This window comes from Pristis pectinata, chromosome 30, assembly GCF_009764475.1.
Source record: "Pristis pectinata isolate sPriPec2 chromosome 30, sPriPec2.1.pri, whole genome shotgun sequence".
Classification (NCBI taxonomy): Eukaryota; Metazoa; Chordata; class Chondrichthyes; order Rhinopristiformes; family Pristidae; genus Pristis; species Pristis pectinata.
In genome coordinates this window covers 13098679-13120503 of record NC_067434.1, presented here as the reverse complement: position 1 = coordinate 13120503, position 21825 = coordinate 13098679, and the positions used below count along the sequence as shown (strand labels likewise).

Below are 21825 nucleotides of genomic sequence, written 5' to 3'. Positions count from 1 at the left end.
CCAGGGAAAATGGCTCCAGCCTATCCAGTCTCTCCTTATAACTCAAGCAGTCCAGTTCTGGCAACATCCTTGTGAATCTTTTCTGCACCCTTTCCATCTTAATTACATTTTTCCTATGGCTAGGCAACTGGAATTGCACGTAGTACTCTAAATGCCGTCTCACCAAAAATCTTTGTTTGTCGTGATATGTAATTTTCCATCAAATGAATGATTTCCATTGACTTGCAAGATGCTGATAATCTTTGCTGTTGAATACTAAGTAGGATCATGAAAAGATTCTTTCGAGACTTTACTTTTTCCATCCGTATTCTTTGTCCACTAATGCTGAATATCAGGCAGATTGAAGAAACTTTGGAAACTACCGGATATTTTGCCAAGTTGTATACCTTTACAGAAATGTTTATTCTGTTCTTGAAGGAAGTCTAAACCCAACATTTTAATTGAATTCTGTTGTCTGATACTGAAATCTCCATTAGGCATATTTCAGGTTGTTGAGAAGGGATAATTCATTTGAAGTTTGACTTTATTCCACTTCCAAGAAAAAATGCAGACTGAATAAATGCTGATTTTTGAAATGTAAATTAAAGATAATTTGAAAAACTAACCAAAAGGAGGGATATTGACAGAAACAACATTAAACTGTAGACCATGCTCATGATTTTTATGTCAATTTTTGGTTATTGAACGAATTGTTTCTTGACCACTCATTTAATCATGTTGTTTTGCTTGCTTTGCATTTATCCATGGATCCTCAGTTGCCAAGTTTTCTCACTTATTCTCTTTGGGGGTGCATTTAAATTATACCTAAATATCCCCACCTGCTGTTCTGTTTATCTATTGTATCAGGCATAAAATAAGTTATGTTAATTTTTTCCCATCTAGTTTGTAATTTACATCTAATCCCATGGCTGTTGCTAATATAGTTTGAGATGCATTCTAAAAATTAATTTGGTTTAAAATTGAATAGAAGAGTAGGGGAGGGCGTGCATTACATTCTTTCATTATTTGTAGTCTGGCAGAAAGCAGTCCATTTGTTAATGGCGCTTTCAGATGGATTCTGAAAGGATTGTGTGTTTCCTAACCTGAAGCAATTTTAAAGCAGTGACCAATCTTAAAAAGTGATGAAATCTGTAACTCAAGGGAAAAGTTGCTGTGATGTACTTCCTGCACCTCATTGCCAACATTGTTTTCTTTATATGCAGTGCTATTTCCACAACTGTGCATGCAGAGCATTTTAATTACTGTTCCTTTTATGATTTACCTTTAAGGAGGAATTTGGGGAATCTGCGTGCTTTCAATCAAAAAAAACAACTCCTCCCTCACACATCAAGAGTCTATTTCTAAGATGTTTGAAATTGTTTTGCATCCCCGATTCACTATTTAGATTTTATTGATCATTGCTTTGCTTGGAAAATCCCTTTTGTTTTCTGATTAGGACAAGATTTTATCTGATTTTAACAGTTTGTCTTGTTTGTCGCAGGAATTTGTGACTTGAGATTTAGTCCCTTGAGATTATTATAAAAAAGTTTTGCCCTTTTGATTTTTACATTTTGATTTAATTCAATTAAAATTGGATGGTTTGCTTTCTAATACCTCAAGAACTGAATGAGATGTTTTGTTTCTGTACTGCCATAAAATTTTCATCATGTTTTCTCACATTAAGCAGCTTTTCAGCAGCCCTTTGTGCAGAACGTTTCAATGGCAAATAAAAGTTATGGAATTTTTGTCTAAATTTCATTTCCGTACTTGAACAAAACAATGTACAAGTATTGTATGTTGTTGATCTGTCAGCATTTGCACTTGCCTTCTGGGCTGGTCACCAAATGAAACATGGGTAAACTTGCCTAAGAGATTCACTAAACCAGTCTGTCAAATTCATTCCACTCCACACTGCTGATTTTGCTGTGTGGTGTTGCCATCTGTACTTGCCACAAAACTATATAGATGCATAGTTACCTTGTCCACATCCAGAAAGGTAACCTTGTTGCTGAGGTCATCTTGGAGCTAAGGAGGCTCTGAGCTATGTCATAGCCAAGTGCAAACGTCTGAGATTACGAGTGGGCCAGAACAAGTTTTACCCGCAGAACTCTTCTAAATTTAAATTTTATTTACAGCATGGTAACAGGCCCTTTTGGCCCAACGAGTCCATGCTGCACATTTTAAACCCCCAAATTAACCTACCTGTACGTCTTTCAAATGTGGGAGGAAACCCACGCAGACATGGGAGAATGTACAAACTCCTTACAGACAGCGACGGGAATCAAACCCCGATCGCTGGCGCTGTAATAGCGTCGCACTAACCGCTACGCTACCGTGCCACCTGAAACATTAACTGATGGCAAAGTCGTATCGTCAACTTTAATATCTGTCACAGTTGGTAAGGTTTTACTATGGCTTCTGAATGCCTGTGATGATTAAAAATACAAATTAATAAAAATTTCAGGAATAAATAGATTAATCAACTAAAGCATTTCAACAATTAGGTATGACTTGACAAAAAAAATTAAAAATATACCATTTTCCTTTTTTTACCATTGGCTTTAAAGTCCTTATTAAAATTAATTGGTAGCTAGAGCTTGTTAGTAAGTTTAGAACAATGTTTAAGTGGGCATCCCAAACTTGTTAGCACTAAGTAGGGTAGTTGTTAGCAAAATGTGGGTCTTCATCTTCAGAAATAAAAGCAAATACCTAGCAGACCCAGCAACATCTATGTAATGGGAAACAGTTGATGTTTTAGATGTGAAACATTAACTTGATTTCTCTCTCCCCAGACACTATCTGACCTGCAGAGTTTTTCTATCATTTCCTATTTTTATTCAGGTTTTGATTATGTACAGTTTGTTGCTTTCTTTCAACTTTTTTTTATTCTGTTTTCTGGTTAGATTGCATCATGTTCATTGAATTTTTGGTATTTCTTGTCAATTTGAATAGATTTTTCATCTGTATCCAAACATGAGATGTTCTTTCCACCCGTACTCTTTTCTCCACTCTTCATCTGTCCTTGCTTTCTTTCCAACATTTTTGCTGTTATGCAGTATTGCTTCATTTTGATATGCCTCCATTGTGTATTTTTCCTCCAATGGCCCCCATAACTCAAATCAATCCGTAATACTTTTTTTTTCTCTCTACCTACCTACTTTGCCACTCACCCAGGTCTCTCTTGATGTCTACAGCCTCCTGTCTAATTGCATGCTCCACAAAAACCCATCAAAACTTTGGGTTCACCTGGGTGGATATCATTTGGAGACCAACAGTGTAGAGGGAGTTGCTGAAATTCCCCATGTCTCCAATTTTCATGAATGGTTTTTGATGTTATTTGTTTTTCCTCTCCACATTCTGCCTGAATTGAATATTTTCAGCTGTTTTTGTTTTTTATTTCAGATTTCCAGTATGTGTAGATTTTTTCCTTTTCAATTATTATAAAGGCTTTTAATTATATTAATGCAATAACTTTTAAGTTTTGGGTTTTTAGTTTGCCCAGTATTATTGATTGTTTGCAGAATGTGAACAGATTCTGCTAAATTGTTTTATCAGTCACAAAGATTCCAGAGCTTCCAGCTGATTGATTATATATGTAGAATGTTGCTTTCACAAGAGCGAAATGCTGAACTTTGCAGTATGGAGAGCTATTTCATACCATCAAATGTCACATTGAATTCGAGGAGGAGGATTTCCTCTATTGACAGATGTAAGGTTGTTCTATATCCCTCTCCTGAATGTTGACTTACTAAACTGGGGTCATTGGGTGGGCACCAAGATTACATTCATCTTCACCCACCTGCCTCTTGCCACATTGTCCCAACAAACCCTCTTTTTTTCTTTGGCTAGAGACGCCTCTGCTCCCGTCTAAGCTGTGATCTGTAATCATCACAAACAGAATTTGAATCTGGTCATTAACTTTTATCTCTTAAGGTGTGAAAGTGAATTGCATGTGCCCACCATATTTCGTCAAGTCTGGTAGATTAGACCTTCCAAATACTGCTCATTCTTTCATTTTTTTTAGTAAGTTGCCATAATTTGTGAAGGGAGTTAAGCTGTTCAAACAAGAATGTTTTCTTTGTGTGTAGTTCTCCCCACAACTCCCTTTATCCCCAAAATCTCTTTTGGGGATGCAACAGTATCTTACTGGTGATATTTCATGTACTCAGTGAATATAAAATCCCAAATTGGGGAATACAAGTTCAGTGTTGATCTGGCCATTTTCATGTACTTGCGTCAAGAAATTCAGTTATATTTTTCTGGTTTGCAGAAGTGAAAGCAACCGTCTATGGGATAAATTAAAAAAAATACAGCTGTTTTTTTTAAGTTTTCATCTTTTTTTTCCTTTTAAATGAACCTAACTATGATTGTCAATTCTATGCAAACATCTGGCATGTATGAATTTGGAACCATTGCTCTTGGTATCTCTAGTGCCATACTTGTTCAAAAGTCAAATTTAGGCTTTGCCATGGTTCGCCAATTTATGCAGCTTCTGATTTTCAGTTCTAAGAGGAATGTAAATTCTCTTGGTTTTTCTGCTGATGCCATCTCAAAATTAAATAGATGCATTAACTGTTCTTTGCATTAATTAAAATTGTGACATTGTTTTTCATAGGACCTTTGAGGCCACCACCAGGATCAGCACCACCCCCAACCTCAATACCTCCTTCAACAACTGCACAGCAGCCAGTATATAACCAGTATGGACAGGGGGATGTACACAATGGCCCTGCAGTACCTGACCAGATGCAAAGGTTTGTTGACATTGCTAACTCAAAGGCAGATAGATTAGAGGAATATACTGAAATACATGGAGACAAGAGTTAGAAGGATCTTTCTTGAGCTTTGCCATCTACTGAATGCCAAGTTGCAAAATTTGCATAGTCCACTGAATGTGATTTTTTTACAAAATGCATTGTATATGGTAAGTGACCCTCTCCTCCCTTCAGTTTGTGAACTGGTCAGTTTCAGCAAACTAGTTCATTTAACGCTTTAAAAGACTTTTAGATACAAATCCAGATGGTAGTTATGTGTATTGTTAGGAAACAAACTTGGGGCAAGAGGAGGGGTTAGAGAAATAAACAGTTAATTTCTAACTCCACCCTGTTTAATGGATAACTCTATTTCCTTACTTCAGTCAGTTTTAGAATCTCATTAAAACGCCCTTGGTTCCACCTGACAATTTTTGTGTGAAGGCTAGAAAACTGCATTTACAGTACGGCCACCTGACTCGGGTGTTGCTTTATTTCAAGTTAAGTGCATTCCTGATGCATATTTGGCCACACGTACTGGGTTTTAAAATTCTGTTTAAGGCAAGGCCATAAACGTAACTTGCTGCAAATCACGTATGTTTTTAAAAAATGTTGCTTTTGTAAGATTGAAGAAATTTAAGTCCTTGTTATCCATGAGGCAAAGGGGCATGGACATTCTGCAGATAACAAAATATGCCATACCACTAAGGCCCCCTCCTTTATACCCAAGGCACCCTTCAAATGAACATGCATTACCCTAGAATGTTCTTGTAGCATTAACGTGCATTAATAAACACATTAAAACATACAAATACCTAAAAGGAAATGGTATTAGATAGCAAGCTACTTTGATGGAAACTTGCAAGCAGGGATGATTTTGAAATCACAAGGTGCAGCTTTCTGAGCAAATACTTATTAGAACTGCAGGTGGTCTGGAAATTGATCAGTTTATTTATACAATGATATTAGTTACTAAATATGTATATCATTAAGGCCTTGGGCCAACCATGGATATGTGAATGGCAAATCGACTAATGAGGATTGAGAGTATTGTGCCTGTTGCTTATCGGTGAAGAGTTTATAGATAAGGAATTTATTAAAAAATCTAAATTACGTTAAGGTAACAGCACAATATGAGCTGTTTGACTCATTCAGAATGAGTAGTAGCCTTAATCCCATATTCTCGGTTTGTTTCCCAGTTCCTTTATTAACTTCCCCTTCTCACTGAATCTATTATTAAACATTGATGGGGTTGTTGCTTTCATTATTATCATGAGCTGTGCTTGATAATGGTAGCATAGTGGAAAATAAATCTGGAATAAAAAGCATATCATGATGATCTAAAACTACTGGATTGTTGAAAAAAGCCCACAAAGACATTTTAAGAGTGGGGAAAAACTACATTCTTCTTTAATTTTTAAAAAAATTTTACTTACAGCGTGGTAACAGGCCCTTCCGGCCCAACGAGTCTGTGCCGCCCACTTTAAACCCCAAATTAACCTACCCGTATGTCTTTCGAATGTGGGAGGAAACCGGAGCACCCAGAGGAAACCCACACGGACACGGGAGAATGTACAAACTCCTTACAGACAGCGACGGGAATCGAAACCCGATTGCTGGCGCTGTAATAGCGTCGCGCTAACCGCTATGCTACCATGCCGCCCAAACTTACCAAGTTTGATTGATGTAACTCCAGACCCAGCAAAGTGGTTGACTCCTAATTGTTTATTCAAGTGGCTTGGGTTGCTACAGTTGTACTAAAATTGTTATTCATGGGAGGAATACCTTCAAAAGGTTGGCAGCTGTTCAGGAAGGTGACATAATCACATCTATTTGGGCATCCATATCACTTCGATCAATAAGTTAAGCCATCTGTATAACAAATAAAAGTGCCCCCTGCTTCCTCTCCTAAAATCATTTTGATTTTCTATTCACTTGTAACCAGTTTTTTTGTTTTTAACACCTAAAGAATTTTTAGTCCTTTTTTTAAGCTTTAATATAAATCAATTGAAAGTTGTTACTCAAAAGGAGTTTCAGGAACTTATTATATAGAGTAACAGTAACATCATGGTTAATAGAAGTTCTTTGTTGTATGTAACATTTTTGCTTAAGTGATGAATACACATCAGAGAACTGATGCAGTATAATGTTTGAGCCAAGAGTCCATATGGGTGTAACATTCCTCCCCATGTAACATGTATATGGATGTAGGGATGTAACATATCTCCTCATGATCCAGCTCTTGTCAGAGCATTCAGCACATTGACTTCATATGCAGATCCATTTCACATGATGTGTGCTAAAGCATTTCAAATGAAAGCAGTTGCTGGGTGACTATTTTATCACATTATTTATAAAATTGGCCTGACATTGGGCCATCAATGGAATGCATTTCTACTGCCTGCTTTGGCACTCAAATCAGGGAATGACAGGCTGCTGCAGGGAATCTGAACTTGATGCTTTAGTAGTCTTTAGTTACTGTTAGTCTTATTTACAGCAAAGTTTTTTTTGAAAGTGCCTGGTAAATGTGACAATCCATGTGCAGCCACTGTACTTGAGGATAGAATTAGCTGCTAGTAGCTCCCTGCCTGGGAGGATGGTGCAGAGCCATAACAAGCCCACCCACACAAAGAGCTGGGAAACAGTTCAGCAGTTTATTTAGTATTTGCAAATCTGTTACAAACTTTGCTTCTGAATACACATCACCTGAACTGTATCTTCCAATAGCAACTTGGTCACAAAGTCAGCTTCTAACTTGATCTCCTTTCTAGTCATAAATGATAAGCCTTGCTCAGAGAAATGCATTCACAGCCAGTTAAGCCATGTTCCCTAAGTGGTTGTCAAAACTGAATTTTAATGTTTGTTAATGCCTCTGCCGTTTAAAGGATCTGAAAATTGAAATATTAAGAATTATACGGTTAATAACATTGAAGATTAAAATGCTTAGAACCACTAATTGAGATGCATTTTTAAGTCAAAAAATATGTTAATTACTTACAACTCATCCCCAGCATCCCCACCCTACAGCTCCCTCAGTCGTTCCCCTCCACTGAAACGGATGAAGTTGCTCAATCTGCATAATTTTTAACCTGGTGCAGATTGAGCAGACAGATCTTACAGCATTACCACTGGGGAAATTCAGGAGCTCGGTCCTCCAGATTTGTATCAAGGGATGAAATGACAGCAGGGAGGATTTGACAGGAAGTTTGGGACGTAGTTCATACAGGATTACATAAAAGCCCTGGACTTTCTGACAGTTACATGAGCCATTTGGACAAAGTATCTGCTGGGATTTCGTTGTAAAGTACAGGCCTTAAACTACTGGCTGTTTAAAAAATACTTAAACAAATTTTAAATTAAAAATGTAAGTTATACAATTAAAAACATTTAAGTAAACTTGGGTATTGTGTTCTTGAATTGACTAAGTGAGAGGTCACTTTCTACCATTTTGTTCTGTTGGAATAAGTGGATGCTGTTCCTGCACCAGATCTAATTTGGCACAGCTTCAGTGGGCAGATATTGCAGTGTAATTGCCGGGCAGTTGCCATCTGTTTCATTCACTGTTGAAGTCCATGAGGAGGCCAGCATTGGAGAAACTGTTGGCAAACATCATTCAGTAAGTTCAGAACTTTATTGGGAAAACTGAATGCTGGCATTTATGCACTCAGCCCATCACCTTTGTTAGAATGAAGCAAGTTCACCAGAGCTCAAAGTAATTATATAACCTGTTCCATGATATTGTTAACTCACTCCACGTGACTTAAGAGGTCATTACAGTTCACACTGGCTTTACAATTAAGAATGCCCAAATCTAACTGTTGAAATCCTTTTACAGGCTTCCAGTGTCTCAGCCATACATGCCTGGTAACACAATTCATTCTGGTAGTCAACCAATGCCATATCAACAGTATGCACCCCCGCTTAGTCACGCTCAACAGTTACCAAATCAGATGGCCCGAATGCAGATCAGTGGAGTTTCCACCAACAGTGCATCACCTTCAGTCAGCCAAGGTTACGGTAGGTAAAGTTAAAAGGATTTTGTACAGTTGAAGTCATATCTAGAAATCAGACACTCATGTACTTCATAGTTCGTCAATCAGTTGCCATTCTGAGAACAACATTCATAATATTCAGAACTTGTCATGAAATTTATTGGACAGCTTAACTTTTACATTACTAATCAATCCCAGTATATTAGTGATGTTATTTTTGTACATCTTGCAACTTTGTATAAAATTATATTTTTCTGCAAACTTTTAAATTGTTAACCGTAGCCACTGTCATACCGCACAGCAGTGGGTCCTTTGACTCACCAAGTCTATGCCAATCATTGAGCATCCATTGACACTAATCCTCACCAATCACATTTTGTTCTCCCCCACATTCCCATCAACTCACCACAGATTCTACCACTCACCTACTTATTAGAGGCAGTTTACAGTGGCCAGCTGAGCTACCAACCCACACCTTTTTGGAATGAGGGAGGAAACTGGAGCATCAGGAGGAAACCCACATACTCAAGGGAGAAGGTGCAAACTCCAAACAGCAGTGGAGGTTGGGATCAAACCTAGGTCATTCTGTTAGCTGGGCCACCCTGTTTAGGTATTTTTGTGGAAGCCTGTTAGTGACCGAGGAGAAACTTATGTCTCTTATCTTTTGCAACCTTCTGCCCAGAAGAGCACAAGAGCAACCTGGGATGAATTGAACATGCATTACATGAGATCACCCACTGATCAAAAGTTACCTCTTGAACGGATTTATCAGCTTCTAAAGTCAGTTCAGTGTGATTTGTCGTTTGAAGAGAGGGAATTTGATTGAAAAACAAGGGGCCTTGAGAGAATGGATGTGGAAAGAATATTTCCTCTGTAGGAGAAGGAAAGAATGAGGGCTCGTTGTTTAGAAAAGAGGATTTGCCAGGTTTGTGTTTTTTCCTCCCTGAGGGTAATGTCTTTGGAACTCTATTGAACTGCTTTGCACCCCCCCCCCCCCCCACCCCTTGAAAATGGTTTGGCAAGGATAAGGGTGTTGTTTGAGTAGAAAAAGTGACTCATTCATTAGGCTTTTGTTTACATGTGAATTCATGGGAATATTTTGTCTGCATGAAATTCACCATTGTTGCCTGAGAAAACAAGTTGTATTGTAGGTAAGTGTCGCTATCTGGTGGTGTAGATTGAGATGGTGTCTTTGTGGTAAAATATCCAAAGTTTCATGTGTGTTATGTTGGGCTAGATCTTAGAATGAAAGACTTAAATGCATGTCTTCGAGGAAAGGGACATAGAGGGATAAAGTCCCAGAGCTTAATTTCAGCAAGGGGGCATTTGTAAATAATTGTAAATAACATATAGTCCAGAACTGCAGTTTGGAAGTGATAGGACAAGAGAAGACTACATAGATGAGAGTGGAAACCAGGAGGGACTTGAAAGCAAAGATGTTTGATGGCAGTCTGATAACTTGTGAGAAACTGGTGAGATATATTGATGACAATCAATTCAATGACCTTTTGGAGCTGGAGATTTGTTTTGATCCTCTGTTACTGGGATTCCTTAAAATTCTGACTTCGTGCAAATCATTTTACAATCAACATTTCAGCTAGAATCTATCAGCTAAGTTATTTGGCATGTTACAACTCAATAACTGTTACTCTTAGAATCCTGCAAGGATTACCTCATTAGATTTTGAAGTTTACTTAAAGTGAAATTTCATCAGCAATTTTGTTAGCAATGTCTACCCTTATTGTATGGTGTTCCTTAGTTTTAACTGTAAGTCTCTAAATTTTAAGGAAGTAATCCCAGTTTTATGTAACATGCTGGACAATTCCTCCCCTGCCCCTTTTCCTACCTAACTCAATTTTTGAACTATAGCAATTCAATGTCTTGTTTCTACTTTTGCTTCTGTAAGGATTTTTATGACTAAATATATTCTGTTCACAGGAACTCCAGCTTCTCGTCCTCCAGCTGCAACTAGTTTGCCGCTTGCAGGCCCAGCAACATATTCTACTCCGCTACAGAATGTTCCTTCGAGCACACCCCAAGATAATAGCCTTCCTCAGCATCCTTTTCCCGGGCAAACCACCCCTGCATCAACTTTCACGTCTCCTCCCACATCTATAGGTCTTACGGGCATGAATCTTCCTCCTTCACTAGGGATGCAAAGACCTCCCATGATGCATGGACCACCTCTGCCAGGACAGCCTCCGTCAGGACCTTATCCAAACCAGCCTAATCACAGGTCTATGGGTCCTCAGCCTGGTATGCCAGGGGTAATCCCTGGTGGACCAACTCAGGGCTTTCAGATGCATCCAGCACCTGGTCAGGGATTTGTACCTCAACAGAATGGTAAGTTTTCATGCAATACTTGGAAGAGAATTTTAACTAGTTGAGATGATATTTTTAATATATCTATACCCCCTATTCCTCCGCTGCATCTTAAGTTGCAGCTGACGTGCTCTGCTGTAGCTGATGTCAGTTTGTGCTGGCATCATGTAAGCATAATGATTTTCAGAACTGTACGGTCCAGGAATGAAAATGTTTCCATCTCCACCAACATGAGTTCCATCCCCAAATATGAGTACTGCATAATTCACTTGTATTTCAGCAATTGAAGATTGATTTATTTTTTTGAAAGAAGAGATGTGATTTGGAATGTGGTGCCTATAGGGTTAGTGGGATAGATCCAGTAGTACATAACAAGGAATTGGTTAAATTATCTTCACATCTCTGGGGAAGCTTGTCAGATAATTCTTTCAAAGAATTTATATGCTGGATGAGATGAACGGGTGCCTCCTTTGCTTATATACTTCTGTAATTACAGATTTTGTTAGGTACGCATTCTGGTTGGCCTATTATATAAAGCGTACTATATTAAGATTGTCAGTGAATTTGTGTAAAAACAGATGAGAACCTAATCATTGTAGCATTGAAGCTGTATGAATGGATAGTGTTATTTTGCATTTACTTGGAGTTGAGAGATGCAAATCTGCTACTTTCTTTGATGTGTGATGTCCTAGGTTCTTTTGGGCAAATGAGGGCACCCCAACCAAACTATGCTGCACCTGGTGCCGCAGCAGCAAGCTACAGCAGTCAACCTCAACCTCAGCAAAAGCGATTGGACCCAGACAGCATTCCAAGCCCTGTAAGCACACTGATTTGTTTTTTTTTGTTGATGGCTGTTGTGATCTAATGCTTGCAGATTTGCTCAGTAAATTTTCTCACTTTGTGATATAAATTGCTTGAAAAAAGAATCACTTGCATGGGTTTATTGTTTGTTGGGGATATGAGTGTGCACCACCCCCTTCCAATTATTTTTCAATGTGATTGAACTTGTGTTCGGAAATAATGATTTTTGTAGCCTCAGTATTCCACACATACATAACCAGCTTCTATCACAATTCTGTAGGTGCAGTAGCAAGTAGAGTTACTTGCATGGATCCGATTTTTCTTTGCATCAGTTTGGTATTCTGGACTCAGTGGTCTAACTCTGGGACAGACTAGTCTCTTGCTGATGGGTATTAATATCCTAGCTCCCAGTCTACTTATCACTTTGTACTTCAGCTTGCTCCTGTTCACGTTGCAACTCCTGAGCCTTTTGTTGGTATCCCTCATCTCTCCATGTTTTCTCTGAATCTGAGTCTGCTGGTTGCTACAGCCCTGAGTACATGAAAACGAGATCTAGAAAGAGGTGAGCGGGACACTGATGGAGGTTGATAGACAAAATAGCAGGATTGGACCTGAAATGCCCAGACTGGCATTTAGACAAAGTAATAAACAGCCTTTTTGTAAGGTGCTTTAAACTTGTAATCCATAGCGGCACTATAACAAGGCTGATTTATTCCTGATATCTAAGTTGATGTTTTATTATGGATGTAAATGTTAATAAATATGTTAGTCGAAGTCCTAGCATCTATGGTGTGGTATTATAAAAGATATTTAAATGTACCCCAGAAAAACTAATTTTATCAGTTTGAGTGTGGCAATTTTTGAGTTGTTGCTGATTTCACATGAATTTAAATATCCAAATCAGACAAAGCAGGCTAATTTCTTGAGGTCTTTCAATATGCCTTAACATAATACAAGAGATATGAAGCACTTCAGAATTATATTTGGGGTAAAAGTTAAATTATTCAGAAGACAAATAAAATCATATCACTTTGAAACGCTACAAATGCTGAAAATCTAAGGAAAATACGGAAAATGCTAGAAATACTTCACAGGTTATAGGGGACCTATATTTAACATTTTGGGATGATCTAAGTAGTTTAGGTGGACATGAAGCAAGTGAATTTATTGGTGATAATGCTTGGAAGAGACTTTGAATAGAGTATTGGAAATGAGAATTTGGGAACCATTTTGGAAACCGTCAAAATGATTGAGGAGATTGATGGGAAGGTTGTTGATTTTTTTTGTGACTAGATGAGTTTCCTCAGCTAGGAGATGAATGAGGTTCCTATGTTGTACTCGTCTTTTCAGAACTGATCATTTAATCACACGTGGTTTTAGATACTCTAGACAGAGTATTCAGCATTCTTAGCTGATTCCTGTCTCTGGGGAAACTGGCATGAAATGAAGCTGAAAGCATCATTAAGACTGTACACCATATGAGTTTCAGTCCTTTTATTTATCTTGCATCTAATTTGAGCAGATTTTCTGAATTAAAGTGCATAGTTGAGAAGCTAACATATTTATGGATGAAATTATTCTTGCCAGAATGTTTGTTTGCTTTTAAGGTGTAGAAATGTAAAAGGTCTTGCATTTGGTATTAACATGTTCAGTTAGCCGGTCTAACTGATTAGCACTACCTGCATGTGCAAAGATGTGTATCAAAGGACTTGCTGATATGGCACCATTTGTGTAGGAAGGTAGAAGTAACAATTGTTACTCTTGTTTCTCTCCTGTTTTGCTGCTCATTTGTGCCTTTATAAGCAACTTAATGAACTGCCAACTCAAAAGAAAACAAGACATAGAATAGATCCAGATGCAATTCCTAGTCCAGTAAGTCTGCTTGTATGTATGTGCTGTTACTTTCTGCATTACTGCCCTGCTTAAACTCCAAAAGGCTCATTGATCTGCAAATGTCAATTACATGCTGTAAGGTCATAAAATGTTGTCGTCCTTCACTTTTTATGTCCTATTTTGAAATTCCACATTATTATTAAAAAGGTAAATGACAGCATGAAAATGTATGCCCAAGAAAATATTCATACTGTAAACCTGTAGAATGCTGGAACTTTAATCATGTGACTTCTGGATAACTTATAGTGTTTGAACGTATTAATGTCATGAACTGCTTTGGTACCTTACAGTCATGTTTTAATAGGTTAGCATTAGATACAAATGTATTTTTAATAACAGGATCTACACTTGCATACATGATGAGCATTTTTGATTTTAATTTGCAGCACTGACTACCTTTATTGGCTAGATATCTGTTCTTTCCTATTACAGCTCTGCCAATATAGTTTCAAAAGAAAGTAAATCATTTTAATTTCTCTACGTTTTGCATGAATTGTGGACAAGAAATGAAAACCCTCTTGTCTTAATTGGGATATTTTGTTAGTTGCAGAAATCTTGGTGTACTAATTTGTAGTAACATTGAGTTAGGAGTAGGTTTATAATAAAGTAGACGTGAGCATTTGAAAACAAGCTGAGAAATCTAGCTGGGACTGGACTACTTGTGCTTTGGTACTGAATGACTAATTTTATCGGCTACAATAAATGTCTTTATTTGGAATGTTTTTTTTTCAGTGAACATTAGTTGCTGAATGAGTCTCTCTCATTGAGAGGTACTTCACTGATACAGTCTGAGATATCTGTGAGATGCAAATGTTTGGTGTAATGCAAGTCTAGATTCAGTGTAAAAGATTCATATCAAATATTTCTACTTTCCCTGCCATTCCCAAGCATTGCCACTTTTTCCAACCAATAATTCATCTGTTTTGCATACTTCAAATACGCAGTTTAGTGCTTTTGTTTTGTTCCACAGGTATCAGAAGTCTATCTGGTACCTTTTGGACTAATGGTTGAGTGAGACAAAAGACGATTGGCAGGCTGTTCCACTGTGAGCAGAGTTCAGAGGATACCACAGTTGAGCCCAATTTTATGCTCAGTCATGTATACCTTTGCACTTGAACAGTAACCACTGAGCACTGAATGAGATTAGGAACTTGGGCTGATTTATTTAGCCTTGGCTTGTTAAGGAGTGCCAAAGTCAATTATGATCCTATGTTGATTAGCTAGCTCAGCACCCAGGCCTCTGGCTTAGGCAGCACACACATTCACAAGATTTGGGGGAAGCTTTGTTAAATGGCTAGTCAGTGTTACATAGTGGAATTGCCTGCTCATCCTTTTATACTAGCATATAGTGCATCTATTCATCTTTACAGACTGTAACAAATGGCTTGAACTTTAATGAATGATTCTGAAATGTTGTATTGTGTGCTATGACAGATTCAAGTGATTGAGGATGATAAGTCAAATCGAGGATCTGAACCATTTTCAACTGGTGTAAGAGGACAAGTTCCACCACTTGTGACTACTGACTTTGTGGTAAAAGATCAAGGTAGATTTCCCTTGCTCAGCTTTGCACGTTCAATAAAACTTCCATATTTTGTGATTTTGAGACTGCTTATAACCAATGGTTACTTGCGTATTGGATTTATTGCTTTTATGTAAGGTGCTCAGGACATACATCTCAAAGTTTTAAAAACTTTGGATGATTTTTCACATTAACGCAACATAAACTCTTGAAAATACTAAAATGAATGGGATCAATGATTGAAGAAACACATCATAATTTTAGTTCAAGGCCAGCACAGTTAGCAGACCTGCTACCTCGCAGCTTCAGCAGCCTTGGTTCAGTTCTGACCTCTGGTGCTGTTTGTGTATAGTTTGCATGTTCTCTCTGTAACAGCCTGGGTTTCCTCTGAGTGCTTCGGTTTCCTTTCAAATCGCAAAGACGTGCGGGTCAGTAAGCTAATTGACCACTGTAAATTGCCCTGTAGGTAAATGGTAAAATAATATGAGATTAGTGTAAGTGAGTGCAGAATGGTGGTACAGACTTGTGGCCTGAAGAGCCTGTTTCTGTGCTACATAATTCTCTTTAAATCAAATTATAAATTATCTCTCAATTCCAAATAAGGTCAATAGTGTGACAAACCCAATTTCTTGGGATATAATTTGTTCAACCATTTGATTATCTTTAGTCAGGTCATTTTACTTGCCCCTAGAGCCAATTCAGTATTATGAGACACTTCACTTGTGGTCCTTGGGGAAATGGACACATTATTTTAATGTATTTTGTCTATTGAGGCAAGAACGTTCTTTGGAAAACTAAAATATTTTTTAAAAAAAAGGTGGTTTGACACTAGGAGCTTCAGCTTTTCATCTTTCACAGCCAGAGCCTTGAGCAATTTTTTTTTTGTCATTAAATTTCAGTGGCATAGCATGCACTAAACATACGTGGCACACTTCGGCTCATTCTACAGAAGGGAGTTAAACCTCAAACATCTCTAAGCAATTGCAGCATCTTGTTGCCCTTTGAATATCCCTTTTTTTAATCATCATTCTTAGTATATTATGAACTATTATCTAGTAATTGTCCTTATTTCTAGTCTACATAAGCTCATAACAAAATTTTTCTCATTTTTTAGTTTAAAATCTAGGTATACCTCCCACGGTATTATATTTGATTTATTTTGCAAGTTAGCTCTAATTTCTTTACCTTGGGGAAAACAAAGCTTAAACTTAACTTTTCAGTTGGAATTGGTCACGCCGCACGTGGTGACCAAATCTAAGTGCTATTCTAAGCACATCACGGGAGATGTATTGGGATATTTTCTGCAGCCTTTATTCTATTCTCTGTTCTGTCTATGTATCTCAACAATGTGTTTTTTTAAAATGTAATCATTGGGAGTAACTTGCCTCTCATGTTTGGTCAGTTTTCAAGTCATCCTCTGCTAGCACACCAATCTTTTTTCCAACATGTATTTAATATTTCAAATTGGGGGATTATTGTATATCAATTGCATAATTGATGTGTTACCTCAAGTCTTGCTACTTAATTTTCATTCCACTCCACCATACTCAAGATGAAGTTTATCTAAGGCATTAAATTAGCCACTAGCCTTGTGCATAATTGAGAATGCAAATATGGCTAATTGTATTTCAAATTGATCAGCAGAGAAGTCTTTATGGGCGTGTGACTTGCTGTTCTTGGTTGCTTGGCTTCTTGCATGTGTACTTCAACATTTTTTGTACATCTGGTAAAATTAAAGGAGCAAAGGCTGACTGAGTGTTATACATGCTTCACTTGATTTCTGAAGGGTGCTTGACTTTTCCTTAACTTTTACATGTGAAATTTGTATTTGAATATGTAAATTATTATTTTGGCCACAATCGTGGTTACTTGGCAATCTTCTCTTTTAAACCATCCACCCACACACTTCCATTGGTCAATACTAGTCTAAAGGATATGTGAGTGGAAAATATTATCTGAATGCTTTAGATTCCTGACTTTCCATGCAGTATATGTTGAATGTTACTCACAAATAAAATACCAGAGAAGAATTTATAAATTCAACCTTCTGTTTTGGTTGAATCATAGAAAACAAAATACACCAAATGTAGGTTTTTCCTGTTTCTTGATAGCGCATTTGAAAAGTAGCATTTTGATTACGTATGAAGGAGTAAAACAACTTGTTTGTTCTCTTGCAGGGAATGCAAGTCCTCGTTATATTCGATGTGCAACATACAATCTACCTTGCACTTCAGATATGGCAAAACAATGCCAAGTTCCCCTCACTGCTGTCATAAAACCACTTGGCACGCTACCAGCTGATGAGGTAATTGTTTGCACTACAATCTTCCTAATACTTCAAATGTTCAAACTATATTTCTTTTAAGTGGATTCACTAGTTCGATTCAAGCATGTGAAAATTATATGAAAGCTATTTTACACTGAGAAGGAGGCAACTAACAAAAGTACTTGAAACCAAAAGTATTAGCATTGTCCCTGATTAGATGAACTGTTCAAAGAAGGAATTAAATCCATAACAGGTATTTGAAGGGTCACTTTTGCCATCATTATTTTTAAGTAAAAAGGATAAAACTAATTGTGGTAAATAGCCCAGCTTGAGGTGTGCATGTGTGAAAAGAGTCAGGATGTAGAATGGACATCTGAGAAGGTAAGAATCTGGGATTTACTTAAGCAACTGTTGAATGTTATGGTGTCTGCCCGTAGATTCTTTGTGGATGTGTGAGCTCTGATGAACCCAAGTCTCTGGTCGGAGAGTGACCATTGTGTCATTTAGTGCAGATAAATACTGGCTTGGCTGACTTTCTGGGGAGTAACTGGCAAGTGGGAAATAATTCTCCAGTCAATGCCTTTAGCAAAGTAAAGGAGAAAGTAAGCAAGGAAAGAAAATGGATCCAAACTTCAAATGGAATCCATCACCTCATAATTTAAACAGTTAAATTCATGAGTTGTTGGTTATTGTCAATGCACTGGTTTGATGAATTAAGTTGTTTCATGGGACATGTTTGTACCAGTGCCATCATAGTTGTCCCAGGAGTGGGGGATAGGAAATGCAGGCAAATTCACTTGCTCTCTTTCCAATTTGAGCAGACAACGTTGGGAGTTTATAACTTAGATGATGCATCCTTGTACTCCACTCTAATTCTGAGCAGTTAGCACTACTCTAAGTTGGTTGAAGTGAGACACGATACTGAATTTGTTATTCATTATTTCACAATCAAGCTGTGAAATTCGATCTGGCTACTTTTGAGTAGGTCTGTCTACTGACAGCTGCTAAATGTACCAACAGCTAGAATTGAACCCCAACTGTGAGGGTGGAAAAGTCTTTTGTCTCCAGAAACACTCTAAATATAGCTTCCTGTTCCATAAAATTTTTAATGTATGAAAAATGAGTCTGTTCACTTGTCTTAAGGAAACAATTCTGTGACAAGTTACCACCAAGTTTGTCAATATTTATTTGATGGGAGTGATGGGGTTTTCACTCATGGAACATTGCCCCAGCATCAAGTGAAAGTGTGCCATCCTTCACTCAATGAAAAGTCATTTTGTTCAAGTTCTTTGATGGTTCCATTTTGTCTGCTGCAGCTGTTGAAATAAATCCAAAAGCTGTAAGTGACACCAAGCTGTCATAGCTTGATCAACACATTTGGTTTGGAGATTTCAAATTCCTGAGATCTCCACTTAATCAGTGCGAATTGCATTTTTCCACCTTTTGCTTTAAGATTTGGAATAGTTCCATAATTCCCAGATTGAAAACATGAAACAAGTAATGTAGTCATAGCTGTAAAACTCTAGGGTTCATTTTTCAATAACATCTCAATTATTCTGAGACATCTGATTCAAAAGTTAGAGAAAAATTGCTTGTTTCATTGAGGCTAAGCAAGACATTTCCTACCCTGTTGTATTGTTTCCTGTGTTGTTGTAAAGGGAATTGCTCCCTGCAATATAAAGCATCCAGCCTGAGCTTAAGTGAGCTTTTGGGGTTAGAAATTCAAATCAATGAAAAGTACATTTAGGTTGTTGGTTCTCATCTCCTTTAAGATTCTATGAAGCAGCTACTGTGTTTGCATTCACAAAGCATATTCAACTTGTTTCCAGTTGAGTTCAATGTGATCTCTATTATAAGGGGATCAATCCTTGTAATGGATTTTATGTGACGGTATTAGAAGACAGTAAGTGTCAAAAAATGAAGTTATTTTCATTTGAGCTTCTGGAATTCAAGTTTGATCACCAGAAAAGGAGCTGGCTAAAGGTCAAAAGTGAAGGATATGTTTAGATATATTTGCAGAATGTTATGGTACTGATCCTCCTGGATTCATTGTAGTCTCCATGGAATGCATGCAGTCAGGCTTGAGAAATAGTGTTGATGATCATTGTCCCCTTGAGTTTGAAGAAATTTCATTCTGTTTTGGCTTTTTCATCTGAGTGTTGGGCTGAACCTAGTGATAGGATATGAACTTTATACTTTACAGGGTGGGGGGCGGGGAAGGTCCAGTAGCACAAGTAATTATAGTCTTACTCCACAACATTCTGGTACATTAAGAAGAAATGTGTAACTTGTCACTAACACATGTTTTGACTTGGGCAGAACTTCCCCGTCCTTCCTTGCCTGCTGTTGGTGTTAGGTGGATCACTAGTAGTGGTTGCAATTTAATAGCAATGAAGACAGATTCATAATGGACTCCTTGGCCCAACTTGTCCGTGCTGACCAACATGCCTATCTATGCTAATCCTAATTGTCTGCATTTGGCCCATATCCCTATAAACCTTTCCTATCCATATACCTGTTTAAATGTTGTGATGTACCTGCCTTCACCATCTCCCCTGGTAGGTCACTCCCTATACCCACTGCCCTCTGTGTGGGGGGGAAAGAAATGGCCTTTGGGTCCCCTTTAACACTTTCCCCTCTCACCTTAAACTATGCCCTCTAGTTTTAGACTCCCCTACCTCAGGGGAGGGGGGGTGAGACTGTGACCATCCACCTTATCTGTGCCTCTAAAGATTTTGTGACCTCCATGATGTCACCCCTCAGCTTCCTTTGCTCCAGACAAAGCAGTCCCAGCCTATCCAATCTCTCCTTGTCCAGTCCAGGCAACATTCCTGTGAATCTTTTCTGCACCCTCTCTAGCTTAATCACATACTTCCTATAGTTTGGCAACCAGGACTGCACGCAATACTCCAAGTGCGACCTAACCAATGATTGTTACAACTGTGACATGACATCCTAATTCCTGTACTTGGTGCCTAGGTTGATGAAAACAAGCATACCATGCTCCTTCACCACTCTATCTATGTGTGTTGTCACTTTCAGTGAACTGTGTACTTATACCCAAAGGTCTTGCTGTTCGATAACACTCCCCAGAGCCCTGCAATTAACTTCCTAAATTGCACACTTAGAACTTAATTCAGACAAGTGCAATCAGCCATTACCTTGCCCAATTTCCCAGTTAATTTAGATCCTCTTGTAACCTGAGGCAACCTTCTTCACTGTCCACTATACCACAAATTTTGGTGTCATCTGCAAATTCACTAATCCTTGCGGCATACTACTAGTTACAGGTCTCCAGTGCGAAAAGCAACCCTCCACTTCCACCCTCTGCCTCCTACCACCAAGCCAATTTTGTACCAATTTTCTATCTTGGCATGGATCCTGTGTATTCTAACCTTCTGGACCAGCCAACCATGTGGAATCTTGTCAAAGGCCTTACTAAAGTCCATTTAGACAATGTCCTCTGCCCTGCCCTCATCAATCTTCTTGATCACCTCATCAAAAAAAACTCAAATCAAATTTGTGAGATGTCTATGCTGACCATCCCTAATTAGTCCTTGCCTTCGTAAATGCAGATAAATCCTGTCCCTCAGAATCTCTTCCAGTAATTATTGGAAAAGCCTAGCAGAGAATTTAAGTGTTGTTTTAAACTCTTCTGAGTTTATTTTCCAATATTATTTCCAATGTGGCCCGGGTACAATAAAACTCCAGTAGTCTGGCCTCGGGACTTTGTTACTGGTTTGGCAGATTTTCTGGACTATTGGCTATTGCTGCTGCTAATGCCCCAAAACACTTCTAATTCACTTTTGGATGTTACACAGAAGGATAATAAATTTTCCTGTGAACTTGGTATGTTTAAAGGGAGGATGAGAAACCAGTGTTTCTTTTAAAAGAGAGTGTGGGGCTCTGTGATTTTAAGGAGAGTGCAGGAAACAAGGTCTAGTAAGCCAGATGCTGAACCATCAGGACTTCCAAACAATGGAGTAGTGCGTTATCAGAGTTTCACTCTACATTGAAGTGTTAATTTCTACCTTGATGTAATTTAGCATAGTCAGTTTTGTTATTTCCTTGTTTGGTCTGATTATCCAAAACAATTATTGACATGGACTGCAAAATAGGACTCTAAAATTCTGGAAGAATTGGGATTATTCTGATGTAATCACAGTTTGAAATATTTGCAATTATCTATCCAAATGGCTACTTTTGTGCATTTGGAATAGATTTCTAGAATCCGGTTTTGGAATCACAAGGCAAGTAGCCTTAATAAATTCGAGCAAAAACAATAATTTGATACACTAT

The 21825-nt window shown here is 38.0% G+C and overlaps 1 protein-coding gene across 1 annotated transcript in view; it reads left to right on the top strand.

Annotated features, from left to right (window-relative positions):
• The window catches only part of sec24c (SEC24 homolog C, COPII coat complex component), a 55336-nt gene that overhangs the window by 8994 nt on the left and 24517 nt on the right, over positions 1–21825 (top strand). The window contains exons 3-8 of the mRNA XM_052041594.1: positions 4595–4733; positions 8566–8747; positions 10661–11065; positions 11737–11861; positions 15173–15284; positions 17438–17565. Coding sequence (XP_051897554.1) covers positions 4595–4733; positions 8566–8747; positions 10661–11065; positions 11737–11861; positions 15173–15284; positions 17438–17565 — 1091 coding nt within the window. The remainder of the gene's footprint in view (positions 1–4594; positions 4734–8565; positions 8748–10660; positions 11066–11736; positions 11862–15172; positions 15285–17437; positions 17566–21825) is intronic.